General features: G+C 43.6%; 1 protein-coding gene and 1 long non-coding RNA gene across 2 annotated transcripts in view; one reads left to right on the plus strand and one right to left on the minus strand.

Moving 5' to 3' along the window:
- LOC147008946 (tectonic-3-like) overlaps positions 1–19,800 on the plus strand; it is an 80,938-nt gene that overhangs the window by 11,017 nt on the left and 50,121 nt on the right. Inside the window, exon 6 of the mRNA XM_085864237.1 lies at positions 6,498–6,613. Within this exon, the coding sequence (XP_085720363.1) occupies positions 6,498–6,613 (116 nt within the window). The remainder of the gene's footprint in view (positions 1–6,497; positions 6,614–19,800) is intronic.
- The window catches only part of LOC147008947 (uncharacterized), a 53,915-nt gene continuing 40,635 nt past the window's right edge, over positions 6,521–19,800 (minus strand). Inside the window, exon 5 of the long non-coding RNA XR_015053318.1 lies at positions 6,521–6,657. This is a non-coding gene — a long non-coding RNA (uncharacterized LOC147008947). The remainder of the gene's footprint in view (positions 6,658–19,800) is intronic.

Raw genomic sequence — 19,800 nt, forward strand, 5'->3', positions numbered from 1 at the left:
TCAGAGTGTATGAACTCGCAATAATAGAGCGGTGGGGTTTTGGACACAAAAAGCAAGGAAATGGACAAACGGGAAAAGAGTGAGGGAAAAACTGCAACCTGCAAGTAAGAGAGTGGTTAGGAAGAGTTCTTTCTGGACCGGGATGAGTAATAAAGATAAATATGTACTCCCAGTAAAAAAAAAGTAATAAAATCTGGGGTAATAATGATGGTGGGTAAGGATGGGGCTATAAAATGCATTTTTATGTAAAAAGCTATAAAACATCCTTTCAAGAAAAAAAACAACCAAAATAATAGCACAATAACATCTTTAGCTAAGTGTTTATTACCCCCACCACTGAAGGTGAAGGAGGTTATGTTTTTACCCCTTTCTGTCTGTCTGTCTGTTTGGCTAACCCCTGCTTTCGCGGGGAAAATGGCCTTTAAATGCTTGTGTGTGTGTGTGTGTGTGTGTGTGTGTGTCTGTCTGTTTGTCTGTGTACAGGATGTCTCAAAAAGTTCTAGATGGATCTGGATAAAATTTTGTGGACAGGTTCGGTGCGTGATAAGGACAAACTGATTAGATTTTGGTGAAGATCCGGATCCGGCTACTATAATTTTTAAGTGATTCTTCACCATTGAAAGATCAGGCTCAAAAACAATATATAGCATGATATTTCAAAATTGTATTGGGCCAGATATGTTATCGTGGATCAGGCATTACGGGGCGGAGGTATGTGCTCTACCGAGTGCCCTTCTAGTTTATTCCTGTGGACTTGTACTTAAAAAAATATATATCAGTGTTAAGGCTTATGGAAGAGAAATATAACAGAGGATGATGAGTCAAGAGACAGAAAATGGGGTGAAGGGGAAACACCTGGACAACTAGAACAGCACGAGGTAGAATTCATACCTCTGCCAGACTGATCGGTTTATGTCTTGTATTCCACTGATAGGCCAAATCTGCATCCGGACCTGAACCAAAAATTGAATCGGCTTGTTCTTTGTCACCGAACCAACTCATCCACCGAGTTTTGTCCGAATCTTTCTCTAACTTTTTTGAAATATCCTGGACACAGACAAACAGGCAGGGGTGAACTCGTCCACCTTTGGTGGTGGAGGTAAAAATGCATGGATGCAGAGGAGCAGGGGCAGAGGAGTTGCAGATGAAAATGAAAAAAAAAAATTAAAACTTTTAAAAACCACAGTTTGCCATGGATGTTCGCTTTCCATCAACCATTCTTTTTTTCCAACTTCAGTGCCAACTCACCCCCCTCACCCCTCACTCTCACTCTCAAAGCAACCATCCCACTCTTCTCCCTCCAAGCCTCCCTCTCACCTCTCTCAAAAATTCCCCCTCACCTTTCTCCCACCTTTCATCCCCCTCACTCATCCTTCTCTAAGTTGCCCCCCCGCTCATCCACCAAGCTGCCTCCCTCCACTGCCCTCTCACCTCCATCTCTTTACTCCACCTCCTCAAATCCTCAACTGCCTTCTTCCTTGTCTCTTGTCCCCCCTCTCCCCCAGCACCACAGAGCCTTTTCTCCTCCTCATTCGGCCCCCTCCCCTCGCTATTCTGCAATACCCCACACTCTTTCAACAACCCTCCTTACCTCCTCCCCTCATCCCTTGTCCTACCCTCCCCCTCCCCCTCCACCTCCTGCACCCAAAGCCTCCTTCCCTACCTCTTCATTAAAAGTGTGGACCTCAAATATCCGGGGCCTTCGCTCAAACCTTTCAGATCTTTTCAGACAGGTTGCCACTGACAAACCAGACATTATCTGCCTAACAGAAACTTCCCTCTCCCAAGACGTGTCTGACTCCCAAGTATCTCTCCCCGGTTACTCCCTCTTACAGTATGACAGACCTGAGCCTCGTCCTCGTGGAGGTGTTGCTCTCTTCATCAAAGACACTATTCCTCACTCTCCATGCACTGCTCTCACTCCCCCACACCTCCAGGAATACCTCTGGCTACGGCTTCCCCTCCACTCCCACCTCATGTTTATATGTGTACTGTACCGTCCACCGAACAGTGATGACTCCATCTACACCTCACTATCCGAAAACATGGACCATCTTCTATCTTCTCATCCAAACTCTCTCTTCCTCTTATGTGGTGACTTCAATTGTCATCACGCCAGTTGGCTAGGTGTGGGTACCTCTCTCACCTGCCATGGCACCTCAGCAAAAGCTTTCTGCGACTCATTGGGACTGACTCAATCGGTCAACTTCCCGACCCGGATCTCAACCAATGGTACTCCATCTCTTCTGGATCTGATTTTGACAAATTTCCCTGACAATATCTGCTGCTCTTCCTTCGCTCCAATTGGTTCTTCTGACCACGTCCTTGTTAAAGTGGACATCTCTCTGGCTGTTATCAGAGAACCACCTCACCGCCGTCGAGTCTGGCATTTCACTCAAGCCGACTGGCAGGGTCTCCGAGCAGCCATCAAACTTACAGACTGGTCTCCTATCACTACTTTCTCAAACATCAACTCATCCTGGGAATTCTTTCAAAGAAACTTGCTCTCCCTCATGCGCAGATTTATCCCCTCTCATGTTCAGTTGTCCTACCCTTCCTCCCGCCCTTGGTTTACTGAAGCTTGTGGCGAGGCAGTTGTCCTGAAACAACTTGCCTTTGCCTCATGGAAAGCAAACCCACCTGAGGGCAATCTCAGTTCTTTCCACAAAGCTCGGAACAAGTGTGTATCTACCCTCAGGAGAGCCAGAAAACAACATCTTTCTCATCTCAAGTCTGAACTCTCAAACCTCTCTCCCTCCTCAAAATCCTGGTGGCGTTTAATCAAATCTGTTTCTGGTGTATGTTCCCCCTCCATCCCCTCCCTTACCTCAAATGGCCGCACTGCTGATTCCACACGTGATAAAGCTGAATGTCTAAACTCGGTGTTTGCAGCTAAATCTTGTGTCCTAAACCCATCACTATCTCTACCCACTTTACCCAGTCGCACCCAACTGTCCCTGGACTCTGTATCCTTTTCTCCTGACAAGGTGGAGAGCTTGCTTTCAAACCTCGAGTCAGATTCTGCAACCGGTCCAGACTGCATCAGCCCACGTGTCCTCAAAGCCTGCTCTTCTGCTCTTGCTCACCCTCTCTCTGTTCTATTCACCCTCTCATTTGCCCAAGGTCATCTGCCATCTGCTTGGAAATCAGCAAACATTACTGCCCTGCATAAAAAGGTGCAAAAATAGATCCATGCAACGACAGACCAACCAGCCTTCTTCTCCCAATCATCAGCAAGGTTATGGAATCCATCATCGCTTCAGACATGAAATCCTTCCTCTTCTCCAATGGCTTGATTTCCAATCATCAATTTGGTTTCAGACAAGGTCACTCTACCCTGGATATGCTGCTTCTGCTCTCCCATCAATGGATGGAGGTCCTCAATGCCAGACAGGAAATCCGAGCCGTATCCCTGGACATATCACGTGCTTTTGACACAGTCTGGCACCCTGCCCTACTCACCAAACTCTCTTCCCATGGTATTCAAGGCCATCTCCACTCATGGCTCACAGACTTCCTCTCCTGTCGCAGTCAATGTGTGGCCCTAAATGGAGTTCTTTCATCCCCTCTTCCTGTGCAGGCTGGAGTTCCTCAAGGTAGCGTTCTGGGCCCTGTTCTTTTTCTGGTTTTCAGCAATAATCTCTCGGACTCTCTAGAAAATCCTCTATTTCTCTTTGCCGACGACTCCACCCTCTGCCGTACCATCTGTCATCCCTCAGACCGGCAAGCAGCAGCTTCTTCGCTCACTGCAGATCTGGATAAAATCACAAACTGGTCCAACACGTGGAACATGTCTTTCAATCCAGACAAATCTCACACTCTCACTATGTCTCTTCAAAAGGACCGTTTAGAAAACCCCCCCATCCACTTTCTCAACAATCCTCTGGAAGAAGTTTTTCTTTCAAGCTTCTGGGTCTCACTATCTGACATGACCTTTCCTGGGAAAGTCACATTTCCAACCTCGCCTCAAAAGCCAATTGCCGACTGGGAATCCTCCGTCGTGCAAAGTCCTTCCTCGGCCCTCTTGAGCTCCTGACCACTTACAAAGCTTTTGTCCGTAGCCTGATGGAGTACTGCTCTCCCCTCTGGGCTGGTGCTCCTGCCTCCCACCTTTCTCGGCTTCACGCTGTCGAAACCAGGGCATTCAAGATCATCGGCATCTCCTGCAATGAAGCTGAGTCTTTGGGCCTCTCACTCAATCACCGCAGGTTGGTCGGTGGTCTTTCTGTCTTCTACCGACTCCTCTCCAGCCTTGCACCCCCTGCTCTCTCTGCGATTTGTCCCCACCACATTTCCACAGGGCGCTCAAGGTCCGCCAACAACCCCTTTCTGGTAAAACTACCAAAATCACGAATCACTGCTCATCTTCACTCTTTCATTCCTCTTTTTTCCCGCCTTTGGAATAAACTTCCTCACTCTATTCTTTCCCATTCTTCCCTCCAGGCTTTCAAAACAGCTGTTCACCACCACCTCTTATCTTCCCCCATCCAAATCCTCGATCTTTTCTACCCCCGATAATCCACCCAAGCCCACTTCCTTCAATTCCCCTGCTTTCCTTCCTGAAAGTCCCTGTAATGTCCATCTTCTCTTCGCCATGTTCCCCGTCCCATCCCCATCCCTCTCCCTTCCACAGTTCACCTAATGTGTCTGTTCCCAACTGTTTTGTCCCTTCCACTCCCGCCCCTCTTGTCTCATGCCTCCTTGCTGTGAGTTGTGTGTTAGCTCTCATACGAGCCTCGACCAAGGTATACAAAAAAAAAAAAAAAGGAAAGGGTCTCAGCCAAAGAAGAAAAAATCTGACAAATAAATGGGAGAGACAGTGATGTGGTTGGAGGCAGCAGACTCGGCCTCAAAGCACAAGAAAAAAGAAAAAAAAATTCAGGAAGATAGTTCCACAAGTGAGAGAAGAGGGGAATGCATCAATGGAGGAGAGCCTGAAGCTCAAACTGAGGAACAGGAACAAGGTAAGAGTTTATGGTAGAACGGATGTGACCTGGAGGACCAGGGGTTGGGTGGAGAGGTGAGGGGGTGGAGGAGCAAGACCCGAGAGACATTAACCATGAGTCGTATTCCATAGCTTTTCTGATGAATAAATTGTACGCTATGATAATTTGAGGATATTCGATGAATTACTTGGCACTGGAGATAATTCCAAAGTGGCATCTGACTTTGGAGACCAGTCTGGAAATAGAATATGCTCAAGACAGCTTATTACTGATTGTGAGGGCCAGAAGCTTTCAAGCTGTACTTCTCTCAGAAGCTAGTATATGAGAATGTTGAGAAATGAGTTCAAGCACTGTGTAAATGCCCAGAGATGAAGAGATAATAAACCATCTTTTGGAAGAGGTGACAAACTACAGGCCAGACTAATCTACCTGAATTTAGTGCAGATGTGGCAGTGCTTTGGAAGTTCCTTGAAGACAAACCAGCGAGACACCTTCAAAATAACACAATCTGAGGAACCAAGGAGAGCTGAGGAAAAGCATAAAAGGTGAGAGGGTGGGAGAGGTCGGGGGAGTGGGGTGGGTAGGGAGAGTGAGCGGAGGGGGAGGAGTTTAAAATTATCAAGTTTAGCAGAGAATTGGAACCATTAACTGTTTGAATGCTGAATTTTTCTAGGATGCAAAAGAAAATATGGTACTTTTTTCAGGCAAACCGAATATAACTTTTGTATTGTTTATAAGGCAACCATTGGAACAAACAATACAGATTGTTGAACAATGACGAGGGCTACTATCGTGGCCAACAGCACTCAAACGGTCAAGGAAAGTATGGCTTGCAAATCCAACAGATTGCATTTGGCCTGAAGTGTCACGACAGGATCTGGCTGCAATACCATATGGGTCGTTGCTCTAAGACAGATTCCAAGCTTGTTGGAATGATGGCAGTTGAATTTGCTACTCATAAGGAAGAGAACCAGGTTGAGAGGGTAGTTTATAGCTGAAGTTGTCTGAAGGCCGAATACACAGACTTATCAAAGTTGGGATGGTGATGGACAATACAAAGAAACAATACATTGCTGCAGATAAGGACACTGATCCAGAGATGCTCCTTATTCATTTGAGATTAGGGGAAAAAATTGACAAGGCAGGCATGGAAAGTACAGGGCTGGGTTATTGAGAGGGTGGGTGAGGAGGAAGGATGGTGGAGCAAAGACGAGTAGTGGCTTGGTGACGGTGATAGCTGAAGATGTGCAGGAGCAGGCTGGAGGAGATTGAGATGAAAGCGTGTCACCATTTACAACAAAGCAGTTTCTGTTTTTTAATACCAATCCTGGCAACGATGTCAAATACAGTGTGTACTTCTGGTGTTAGAGGACGGATTATAATCACACGCTGGATAGATAGTAATTATCTTTGTGGCACTCACATTCCATTTTATTCAATTGTACAGTTTATCCATTTCCAAATTACCATACAAATATTACAATATGGGATAGTCTGCAACAGTTAACGTCTTATATTTTATTTACATGCTATTTAAATATTTTTTTCCAGGATTTCTCATTGATCGTTCTTCTACTTGCTTGAGACTACTAGTCGATCTTGTATCCTCCTGTAATACCAGCTCAGCTCTCAGCCTTGTTTCCTTCACCAAAATGAGCATTGTTCGGGTAAGGACTGTTTTTCTTCTGCAGCATCCATACAGAACCTGTAACTACAGAAAACCGCTCATGATAATCCGACACTGCACACGTACCCTCAATATGTGCATCTCCAACGGCTGCCAGCATCTTGGCTCTATTACCCCACAGTGCCATACGGTTCCACCCTACGTTTTGAGAGCCCCAAGTCTCTTACAATGTCTGTGTGGCTTTTGCTTTTAGCCTCAATAGTCTCAACAATTTGAAATTCCACTGCAAGTGAAAGGCCGGATCTTTTAGTTTTGGCTTTTCCTGCTAAAGTCATATCATGATGTTGGTCAAACTATCGCGGAGACAGACGAGTGCAAGCGAACCGAATGATAAGGATGTTGTTTGACGTGAGGACTTGCACTCAGTACAGTACCGTATAAGTTATTTTTCATGCTTTCAAGAGATGATCGAATGAAGAAGGCATGCCTTACTGGGTAGACAAAAGGCATAAATTGACCATACTGTGCAGCAGGCTGTTAAAACACCACAAATTGTGGAGACAGTGATTTCCGTTTCCAAAAAAAATACATAAATTCCGTTGTGTGATTGCTTCGTGATGTAGGGATTAATAAAATGAGTGTTTAATTGTCTTGAAAAAGTTTTTTTGGAAATCTCATCTGTAATTTTATGATTTTTCAACGTAGGGCCTTTGTTTCCCTTTGTTTGCTTTCAACTGTCCAGGACAAAGCGATCGTCATATCCGGGTTTTCCGACAGTGTGGATCATGATAACAGTGTAAACATGCATTGACAAAAATACATTCTGAATGTCATAATGGTTATAAGTGAGGGATCGTTATAAACAGGGGTACCTTATACAGAGGTCCAACTGTGCATGTAAACAGGCAATATTGTACTTAAAATATGCACTGGAACACTTACCACTGAACACCATCTGAAAACAATAAATGATTACTTATTCCTTCCACTTACTGGAACACCCTCCAGAAACGATAAATGTTTATTTATTTATTCCTAATACTCACTATACACCATCCGTAAACAATAAATGTTTCCTTCTTCCTCCCACTTACGAAACACCATCCGTAAACGATAAATGTTTTACTTCTTCCTATCACTCACTCTAGGTCAGGTCAGGTCAGGTATGGGAGCATGCGCCAGAGCAGCGCGTCGCTGCGTCCACTTTCCGCCGGTACTCCAAGGGCCTCCATCTGGCCATCCCCCTGGCAGACACCTGGCCCATCCCCATCTCCTTGAGATGGTGATCAACCTGCTGCAACCACGAGACACGCGGTCGGCCAATTGGCCTCCTCCACTCACGAGGCTCCCTCGCTGAGAGAATCTGGTGAGCAGGATCATCATCAGGAAAACGAGCCACATGTCCATACAGCCACAGCTGATGCTCACAGACAATGCAGGTTACAAATATCATTTGGGTCTCTCTCAGCAACCGCTCGTTGGACAAAAAGTCCGACTAGCGATAGCCAAGGATTCTCTGAAAAGACTTGGTACCAAAGGAATTAAGTCTCCCTCTCAGATTCCTGATCAGAGTCCAAGTCTCACATCCATAGAGCAAGACTGGAAGAACCAAGGACCTGAAGACTCAGACTTTCGTCCTCCCGCACAGGTACCGGCAGTGCCACATCCCATGATCCAGTGAATCCATGAATCTGCAGGCCCGACCCAGACGTCTGTTGACCTTTGGCTCACAGTCAGCAGAGACATGAACATCACTGCCAAGGGAAGTGAATCTCTCCGCTACCTCAACATCCTCACCACAAACAGGCACAGACAGGACAGCAGTATCCAAGATGTCATTGAAAGCCTGGATTTTAGTTTTAACCCAGGAAACCCATAATCCCAGTGGCTCTGACTCCTCATTCAATACCTCGAGGGTCCCCAAAAGGATATCTAGAGTCTCCACAAAGATGACTGTATCATCTGCGAAATCAAAGTTAGAGATCTTGACATTCCCAAACGATACACCGCAGCTTAATCTCTCCCACATCCTCCCCAGAATCCAGTCCCTACAAGCACTAAAAAGTAAGAGAGCCAGTGCACACCCCTGACAAACTCCAGTAACAACTGGAAATCAGTCAGAGATGGTACCACCACATCTCACAGCACTCTCAGTACCAGAGTATAGTTCAGACATCAGATTGATCAGTTTTGGTGGCACCCTACGAAGACCAAGAATCCTCCAGAGGGTGTCACGATTCACTGAATCAAATGCTTTACAGGCATCAACATAGGCTGCAAGCAGCCTCTGCCGAAACTCTCATCTGCGTTCCGTAAGGACCCAAAGAGCAAGGATACAGTCAATTGTTGACCTCTTTGGTGTAAAGCCTGACTGCTCTGGACGCTGGTGCTCAAGCAGATGGTGGCGAACCCTATCAAGAATTATCCGAGCAAAGACCTTGCCTGGCACTGAGAGCAGCGTCACCCCTCGGTAGTTGTTGCAGTCTTGGCAATCACCCTTCCCTTTCCAGAGAGGGACAACAAGGCCCCTCTTCCAGTTAGTTGGGATGATGCCTGTGTTCCAGGCAGAGCACAGAACTGCATGCAATGACATGAGTACAGCATTTCCACCAGCCTTGAGAAGTTCAGCATGGATGCCACAGATCCCAGGAGCTTTACCCCATTTCAACTGGTTCACCACAGCCTGTGTGTCCACAAACGAAGGTGGACCACAGTTGATTTGAGGGTCAGCAATAAAGATATTAACACCCCTGACATCCAACTCGATAGCTGGTGGATCAGCGTGGTACAGCTGCTCAAAGTAACCGGCCCAGCAGGCCTTCACTTCGGACTCTTCTGTCAAGAGCCCATCACCCTAACCTCTTACTGCAGTACACCGAGGGACTGGCTTGGATGAACACAATGCGCGAATTTCCCTGTGAGCAGGACGAGAATCACTTGACCGCGGGTGATGCTCTACTCCATCAGATTCCTTGCACATAGGCCTCCTTGTCCACCCTAAGTGCATGTGCAGTTTTACGCCTCAGCTCCCTGAACAGCTCAGCTCTGCCATTCAGCCTGGCCCTGCGACTCTGGGCAATTGTATCCAGTGTCCCTTAAGAGACAAAATTCTTCTTCACCGTCCAGTGAGTTCCAAGACATCGACCGGCAACATCAAGGACGGTGGTCTTGAAGGCACTCCACAATTCTACAGGATCCCCCAAAGCAACCAGACCCCCCAAATCTCCACTCAGCCTGTTCGCAAAATCCTCAGCTACCCTCTCATCTTTGAGCTTGCCAACATCCAGCCTTGGCTGGAATGGTATCATTTTCGTGGATTTAAGGTGCAACTTCACAATTGCCACAACAAGCCAGTGGTCAGTATTGAGGAACTGAGCACTCCAGTCGACCCTGCAGTTCTCGATCATCCTCTAGCGACCATCAATGAGCACATGGTCAATCTCCTTCGCCATACCACCAGCGTTGGAATACCAAATCCAGCAATGAGCTTGTGGGCGCTGAAACCATGAACACTGATGGTAATCATTTCATGTCATGAAATGACTTCTTGAAAAGTCAAGGAACTTAGTGCTATTGTGGTTCACAGTTCCAGACCCATGGGGACCAACATATGTCTCATAACCATCCCTATCAGTTCCAGTCAATGCATTGAAATCCCCCAAGACTAGAAGAGTATCTCACCTGGGGCACTGATCAACCACAGACTCGAGCGTGGCATAGAATGCGTCCTTCACGGTGAGATCACTCGCCTCAGTCTGAGCATAAACAGAGACCAGGGAAATGACACCCAAGGAGTGATTATGGGGTATTTTGTCAAATTTCTAAAATCCTCAATTTTCATCCAATTGACTAGAAATTTGAACAGAATTTTCATATCAGCTTATTGAATTCAACCAGCTATTATTTTTGCCGTCAAAATTGGCCAAAAGGTCAGCATAGGCCAAAGGTCAACAACTTTGGTTAAATTTCTAAAATTCTCAATTTTCATCCAATTGACTTCAAATTTGAAGATGATATATATTTCAGGTTACTGAATTCAACCACCAATTATTTTGGAGGTCCACATCGGCTAAAAGGTCAACATCGGCCGAATTTCTAAAATTGTCAATTTTCATCCGATTCCCTTGAAATTTGAAGATGAGTTGCATATTTGGTCATTGAATTCAACCACCAATTATTTTTGAGGTCAAATTTGTTTTATGGATTTTGCAAGTATCGTGCTCTGCACGACGCCTTCTTCCTGTTTGTCTGTTTGTCTTTTTATCGCCGACAGAAATTTGAAGAGGATTTATATTTCAGGTCACTGAATTCTACCACCAATTATTTTTGAGTTCAACATTGGCCGAATTTCTACAGTTCTCAATTTTCATTTGAAGAGGAGTTGCATATTTGGTCATTTAATTCAACCAATTATTCTTTGGACCAATGAACCAATTATTCTTGAGGTCAAATTTGTTTTCTGGACGTTGCAATATCGTGCTCTGCACGACGTCATCTTATTGTTATTCTGTCTTTGTCTGTCAATTGCCTACAGGTCACAAATTAAAACCGATCTTCATGAAACTTCACCAAGTTGTAGAGGTTGGCTAAACAAAGAAGTCTATTGATTTTGAGGTCAAAGGTCATCTTGAGGTCATCTTCTAAAATCGTCATTTTTCATCCAATTGACTTGAAATTTGAACAGGATTTGTGTGATACATCACTGAATTGGGAAAGCAACTATTTTTGAGATCAAAAGGTCAAAGGTCAACTCAAGGTCAAACTTCTAAAATCATCAATTTCAATCTGAAAAATAATCAATTTTCATCCGATTGACCTGAGCTGATTAAGATTGTCAATTTCAACCTTAATGAAATGGATAATTTGATGAATCCACAGCAACCTTTGGAGAGGGGAGGTGTGGATTTTGCAAGTATTGTGCTCTGCACGACATCTTTTTCTTGTTCATTTCTTCCTACCTCTCACTATACGCTATATGTAAATAATAAATGTTTAATTATATCTTTCTGCCACTCACTATACACCATCTGTAAATGATAAATGTTTATATCTTCCTACCACTCACTGTATACCATCCACCATCCGTAAATGACAAACTCATAGACACTTATTGAATCACACTGCCATAAAACTGAGAAACACCAGCTTCTTATTGTGCTTCATAAATTATGACCTTTGCCCACGCCAGATCATGTGGCAGGTGGTCTGTGGTCACGTGCCCTCCGTGACTGGCAGCGAACCTCCACTGGTCGACTCTGGTCTTGAAGAAGTCATCACATCAATTAAAAGTCTTGAAGAGGAGAGGAGAGTAATGCATATCAATACCCAAGTCTCTTTTCTTCTAACTGGCCTTGACTAAAGCAGACCTTTGACTGTCTCCCTCTCTTCAGGTTCTTTCAAAATGGCTGTCCTGCAGTTTCTGGTGACTGAATGGGAGTCAGATATACAGTATAATGTGAGGTTTTGCAGAATAAAAAGCTCAACCACATCCCTAAAAGAGAAGTTTTGAATACAGGGTGGAAGGTGGACATACACTCAGAGATCAGTGCCTGCAGGGCTCTGAAGAGCAAGCAATAGAAGAGGACAAAAGAATCATGCAGCACGTAAGGTAAATTTCCAGCAAGAATGAGGATGGGGAGGCTTATATAGTTGTGAGGGCAAATTATGTTGATATTCTTGTCGTCCTATTGCTCTGACAAAGAGCTACTGCCCGAAACGTCAGTTTCTCCTTGCTTCCCACGGCAGTTAGCATACCTCGATCAACGTTCTGTTGATTCCTCCCATTGTTTCATCTGCCAAAGCAGTGCACCACTAACCTTCATGAGTAAGACTAGTTCTTCATTCTATTGTATCATGCAAGCCTCGAGGAGAAGATCAAGCTGCATATGGGTTTTGGGAATTCATGGAATAACAAGAGGATTCAGAGATGTTTTCTGCTTGACAGTAGAATGAGAGAAACCTGTGAGTGCAGCACTGCCACTGATAGGTTGTGTCTATTTGCCAGTTTTCAAGGGAAAAGGAAAGGTATGACCTCTGGCATTAATGGAGAAGAATAAGGCATACACAGCAGCATTTGGAGAACCTGATGTGAGAATTTGAAAAATGAGGAAATGATTGAGAAGCTTTGTGTGTGCTGTGTTTATAGAGAAAATGAAGTGTTGACAGCCTGATATAGTACCTTCAGAAAGTATTCACACCCCTCGATTTTTATTACATTTTGTTGCTGTGACAGCCTTAATATAAAATGGATTAAGTTAAAAATTGTCATCGATCTACACAAAATACCCCATAATGACAAAGTGACAACGTGTTTTTAGAAATATTTACAAATTGATTAAAATTAAAAGCTGAAATGTCCATTAATAAGTATTCAACGTCTTTGCTGACACTCCAAATTGAGCTCAGGTGCATCCAATTTCTTTTGATCCTCCTTGAGATGTCTCTACAACTTGATTGGAATACACCTGTGGCCAATTCATTTGATTGGACATGATTTAGAAAGAAACACACCTTTTAGATTTAGAAAGAAACACACGTCAATTGTGGTCCCACAATTGACGGTGCATGTCAGAGCAGAAACTACTGTAAAGTCAAAGGAACTGTCCGTATAACTCCGAGATAGAATAGTGAGGAGGCGTAGATCTGGGGAAGGGTGTAAAACAATTTCTCGAGTGTTGAAAGTTCCCAAGAGCACAGTGAGCTCCATCATTAGAAAATGGAAAGAATATGGAACGACCCAGACTCTTCCGAGAGCTGGCCATTTGACAAAACTGAGCAACTGGGCAAGAAGGACCTTGGTCAGGGAGGTGACCAAGAACCCAATGCCAACTCTGACAGAACTACAGAGTTCCTTGGCTGAGATGGGAGAACCTGCCAGAAGGACAACAATCTCTGTAGCTCTTCATAAATCGAGGCTTTATGGGAGAGTAGCCAAATGGAAACCACTCCTGAGAAAAGGAACCTGACAGCATGCCTGGAGTTTGTAAAAAGGCATGTGAAAGACTGAGAAGATGAGGCAAGAGATTCTGTGGTCAGATGAGATGAACATTAAACTCTTTGGCCTGAATGCAAAGCGCTATGTCTGGTGGAAACCAAGCACAGCTCATCACCCATCTAACACTATTCCTGCCATGAAGCATGGTGGTGGTGGCATCATGCTATGGGGATGGTTTCCAGCGGCAGGGACTGGGGGACCTGTAAAGATAGAGGAAACAATGAATGGAGCCATACACAGGCAAATCCTTGAGGAGAACCTGCTTCAGAGTGCAAAAGATGGTAGACTGCAGTGAAGATTTACATTCCAACAGGACAATTACCCCAAGCATAGAGCTGAAGTAACACCGGAATGGCTTCAGAACAAGAATGTGAAAGTCCTTGAGTTGTCCAACCAAAGGTGAGACTTGAATCCCATGGAGAATCTGTGGCAAGACATGAAGATTGCTTATTACCGACACTCCCCATCAAACTTGAGAGAGCTTGAGCAAATCTGCAAGGAGGAATGGGAGAAAATCCCCAAATCCAGATGTGAAATGCTGATACACACATACCGAAGAAGACTCAAAGCTGTAATTGCTGCCAAAGGCACTTCTAAAAAGTATTGACTTCGGAGGTTTATTATATTGGCGCAAGATGTTTCAGATTTTCATTTTTAATTAGTTTGTAAAAATTTCTAAAACCATGTTTTCACTTGGTCATTATGGGATATTTTGTGTAGATCGGTGACCAAAAAAAATTACATTTAATCAAACGGAAGACCAAGAATGAACCGGGAGAAGTAAAGAGCAAAGATGGAGTCATCAAGAGGAACCTGGATAGGATTCGGGTTTCAGCCGCTACTCCACAATCCATTTTGAATTCAGGCTGTAACACAACAAAATGTGACAAAAGTCGAGGGGTGTGAATACTTTCCGAAGGTACTGTATAAGATGTTTAATGATCAGGGTGGACAAAATGATAAATAATACACACCTTAAAAAAGATCAAACAGATGGAAGCAAGCTCACTGCCACCATGCCAATCAACTTTGGCTCACCCGAACTACATTTCAACATTATGGAAAGATAAACACAAGGCAGAGATAACACACAAAGCCAGATAATGATAGATGGACCTCTGAAGATGCTCAATACACCATGTGGACATCTGAATGAACATGATGAAAACCCCATTGTTCATGCTGATGGACAATGACATCTTGATGATGAATATTAACGCTATAGTTATTGTGAACACTTACCTTTCCAGAAGTGTTTTTTAAACATTGATGTAAGGCAGATGGAGGAGCTAATTAATACGTTTACTACATCTAGGCCAAAGGCATTAATAGGCAGTGTACTTTTTATATTAATTCCAAGGACATTAGGAGAGACAATGTAAAAACACATATGGGAGATGGGACTTCAATCTGGATTTTCAACATCATGAGGTGGTGGTTCAGATGGGAATACAAACATGCCAACACAAACAGTTTGGCATAACTTATGAAATGTATGCCCTGAAAACTCAGGAATTTAAAGTTGCAATTATAAATGAACAGAAAATAAAGATTATATGTATATGTGGGAAAAATTGCATGCTCAGACCAGGAATCAAACCCAGGTCCTCTGAAAAAACCATACCAGTGCTCTGCCATCTAAGCTATCTGGGCAGCCCAGAGGCTGAATACGCAATTCTCCCACATATGGATATCACTTTCTTTCCCCTGCTGCTTCCAGGGCACTTGCTGCCAACCATAGGAGCAGCAAGATCCTCTTGTGGACAGGCCCTTGCTGCTCCTATGGTTGGCAGCAAGTGCCCTGGAAGCAGCAGGGGAAAGAAAGTGATATCCATATGTGGGAGAATTTTGCATTCAGCCTGTGGGTTGCCCAGATAGCCCAGATAGCTCAGATAGCAGAGCACTGGTATGGTTTTTCAGAGGACCAGGGTTTGATTCCAGCTCTGAGCATGCAATTTTTCCCACATATATATATATATATATATATATATATATATATATATATATATATATATATATATATATATATATATATATATATATATATATATATATATATATATATATAATTTCAAGTATTTAATCTCTCTAGCTTTGTTTAAAGTGACTTCAATGTAAACTAAAATGGCACTTCATGGAGCGCATACTTCTGCCCGGCTGAACAGTTTGCGTTTTGTATTGCACTGATACGCCGCCGTATCTGGATCCGGACCTGAACCAAAATCTAATCGTCTTGTTCTTGTCACCTACCCAACTCATCCACAAAGTTTTTTTTTTTTTTTTTTTTTTGTTTTTTTTTTTTTTTTTTTTTTTGTCTGAATCTGTCTACAACTTTTTGAAATATCATGCTGTATATCGATTTTGGTCCTACCTCTGAATGGTGAAGAATCACTTAAAAATTATAGTGTCCGGACCTTCACCAAAATCTAGTTATTTTGTCCTTATCATACACCAAACCTGCCCACCAAATTTTGTCTGAATCTGGCCACAACTTTGATATCCTGTTCACAGACAAACAAACAAAACAGTCAGAGGTGAAAACATAACCTTCATCCACGTTCGGTGGCAGAGGTAACTAGAGCGAAGTCAATGGGGTGCCATTGCAAATTCCCATGCTTCCCACCTAAAGCAAAGTTGAAAGATGGCTTAAAGGTTCCACCAGGAATGACCCAATATCAAATTTTGAGTTGAATTTTCTTCTTCTTCCGTTTTGACCCCTGTGGCCCGAAGTCCCTACCCTCTGGGGCATGAACTGGGGATCAACTCCAAAAAAGCGTTATATATTTAATGCGTCTCCCAATGCTGCATATACAAAGCTTCATTGACAAATGTTTTAGAAAGTACCCATAATTGCATTTTTTTTTGTATTTTGACCTTTCGACCCAGGGGCATGTCAAAAAATGATCCTGCTCTCGCATCTGATTGTCATGTGGTGATGATAACAACCAAGTTTTTGGTGAATTTCTGCACAACCGTTTAGGAGGAGAGAGCGAGATGGACGGAAAGATGGAGCCGATTACAATATCCGCCCATTTTTTTTTCAAAAAGATAAAGTGTTTTATGGACACCTGATAAAATCAAAAAGGACAAATATATCAAATATGACAAAGCACAGGATTACAGACAAAGCAAATTTCTTTTTTTTTTCTTCTCTTTTTTTTTTTTTTTTTGCATCATCTTTGTCCTGTAAATCCATAAATCCATGTAAACAGTTGTAAATCCAGCTGAATTCTTAACACGAATAAACAATCTGAACCCTTCTGACTCAGACAGTCAGATAAATGAATTTAGTTCCTGCTCTAATTAGTAGATTAGTTGTTAACAGAAATAAAAATTGAAAAAGAAAAGGCTAAGTGTTATTTCACAGGTGTAACAGGCGAAAGATTTTTTTTTCCTGTTCATTACCCCATTAGCACCATCAACCGATTGTGTTGCTGGAGCGTTCTTGCCTCCGTGTTGTAACCATGCTTTAATCTAAATCAATTGCATTCTTTAGCAACACCACTTTGAGCCTCTTGCTACTTGACAGGAATATAGAGGATGTGGGTGGCCTTCCATGCAGAGTTTGCTCCATATTCATACACTGTGCTATTTAATGGTGGATGGTTAAAGGTGCTGGAAGAACTTGTAGAGATTTAATTGGTCAGTGAAGCGCGGTTCAAAATTTTGCGTCAAATTCTTGAGCCGATCGACATATTGCTGCAGCTTCTCCAGTTCAAAATCTGTTCAGTCTTTTCCCGATAGCTTTCCAGGTATGAGAAGTGTGTAAAATCCTGTTTCTGGACTTGTACCAACAGCAGATTGAGTTTTGATTTGAACTCTCAAATTATTTGATCTCGATCGCAAATGAGTTTTCCTTTTCCCTGCAATTTCTTGTTCAGCTCATTCAAGTGAACCATTACTTAAATAAAAAACCACAAATCGCATCGGCATCCTTCACTCTCAATGCCGTAAACATTTTCAGCCTGCCCTTTTTCCATCAGAAACTCGTGAATTTGCGGATAAATGACGGTGAACCGCTCCGGAAGCTTTCCATGACTCAGTCATCGAACATACGCGTCGTAACCGACGTCATCAAAATCACAGTCATCCATTTCCTTGAGTGATTCTACGAACTGCTGATGAACAAAACACTGTTGCTGCGCAGGTAATTCACGATTTTAATTACAGTACTGTGTTCATCAAGTCGAGCAACATGTCATTTCCCACCATTTGTGCACAGAGACTTTCCTGGTGAAGTTTGCAGTGGAAGGACAGCAGAGTGATGGAAACAATGCTACCAAGATCTTTTAAGTAGTTGTACAGAAGCGCAACAACCCACGATTATTTTGTTTTTGCCACTCATTGCAAAAATGATGGTGCCCCATCTGTTGTGACTGAAACCAACTTGGTCAAAGCTAGGCCAAATTTTTTCATTACCTTTAGGAAAGTGTTGAGCAAATCAATCCCACATGTTTCTCTTCTCGGAGCACAAATCGCCAGCATTTCTTCACGTTTTGTGGGGTCACTTGACACATATCGAATCCAGAAAACAAGCTGTGCAGAATCGCTGATGTCGGTTGATTCGTCCAATGCTAACGAATAACAGACATGCTTTCAATTGATCACGCAACTGATTTTCCAAATTTACAGCCAAATCCTGAATTCTTCGAACAATTGTTCTGTTCTCCGACTTAGCTGAAGGTTTCGCACCTTCTGCATGATGCTAGCTTTCACCTTTGGTTCATTGTCCTGCAGCAAAATTTCCATTACCGAGATGATGATTTATTTCGCCAATTCTGCGTCTGCAAATGGTTTGTGTTTTTTTTAGCCAGGATGAATGTATCTTTATAGCTAACAAACGTCACCACTCTTCCATGCATTATATTATGAGCTTACGGTAGATTTTCTCTGTGGCGAGTTACATGGCTGAACCATTTTAGTGAAAAATTTCCAGCTAAAAAACACACTTTCGATGATTCTACGAGTTGGCCACACATTTTTGTGAAATGATCTTTGACCAATGGGTTGCCTGCACATAGGTTAGAGCATATGCTTGATGTTGGCTTAACGGTTAGGGTGGTGGGCTTGGGATCCTCGGGTCCTGAGTTCAAATCCTACCCCACCATTGAATTAATACCAGGTGGGGTTGACTCTGCCTGTCATCCTTCTGAGGTTGGCAAAATGAGTGCCAGCTTGCTGGTATCCTGTGTCAGAAAAGCAACTCATCCAGGATTGTGCCCAATATCCCTGGAGACTGCTTCAGCAGCACCGACACTCTGTACAGAGTATGGTCCCAATGGATGGATGGATGGTTAGAGCATCCACTCTGAGTCTGGGAGGTTGGCCGATCAATCCCCAGCTGAGTCACACCAAATGATTTTAAAATGGTACGTGCTACTTCATTGCTTGGTGTTCAGAATTTATTAGGTTGGTAATAATAATGCAGGCTTTGATGGGTCTAATGGTCTCTTCTTCATCAAAGTTCCTTGTTGGGGAGCTTATATTATTATTATTACCAGCAGAGTACCCTCCTTTCGAGCAATCTTGTTCCAATCGGGCAACACGTTCTTCTGACACATCCCATTTGGGCAGTGTATAGGCAACAAACCGCTACCTCGATCGCTCCCCCAAAATAAATAAATAACCTGGGTTACGTCTATGAAGCGAAAGCATGCATACTGCTTATGTGCATATGTAATACTGTTGTGGGCCGGGGGTCGGTGGCAGGGAACGACTGCCAGGTGGAGCAGTAGAGCCGTCTCTCATCGAACACCCGGAATTGCAGGTCGTAACCTTCGGACAACTCCAAAGGTCACGGGTCACTTAAGGACCGTGCTCGCCAATTCTCTGACGGCGTGGGGTAGGGTTAATAGCCAAATTTCAATATACCTAAGTACCCACGTCGTCAAATTACCGGGGAAGTCACACCCTCAACAGACTCTGTCGAACCGGGTCGCTCTAGCGACCTCGGTCCGGTGTAACCGGGTGGAATTACCAAAGTCCGTCGGTCCAAACGACAACTTACAGCCCAATCGGCTTACTACTTCTCAAGCACGAACCATGCTGGGTCAATAATAGAAAGCACAACAATAAGCTGGTACATTGAACAATCGGGAGTTTGTTTATAATGGGGCAGGGGAGCACAAAGAGCAGAGTTAAAACCGAATACGAGAAATGCAATTTATATACAAACAAACACTAAGCAATTTCTACTGAAGGACGGGGCACACACACACACACACACACACACA

This window comes from Eptatretus burgeri, chromosome 18, assembly GCF_056783735.1.
Source record: "Eptatretus burgeri isolate ZD-2024b chromosome 18, Ebu_testis_v1, whole genome shotgun sequence".
Classification (NCBI taxonomy): domain Eukaryota; kingdom Metazoa; phylum Chordata; class Myxini; order Myxiniformes; family Myxinidae; genus Eptatretus; species Eptatretus burgeri.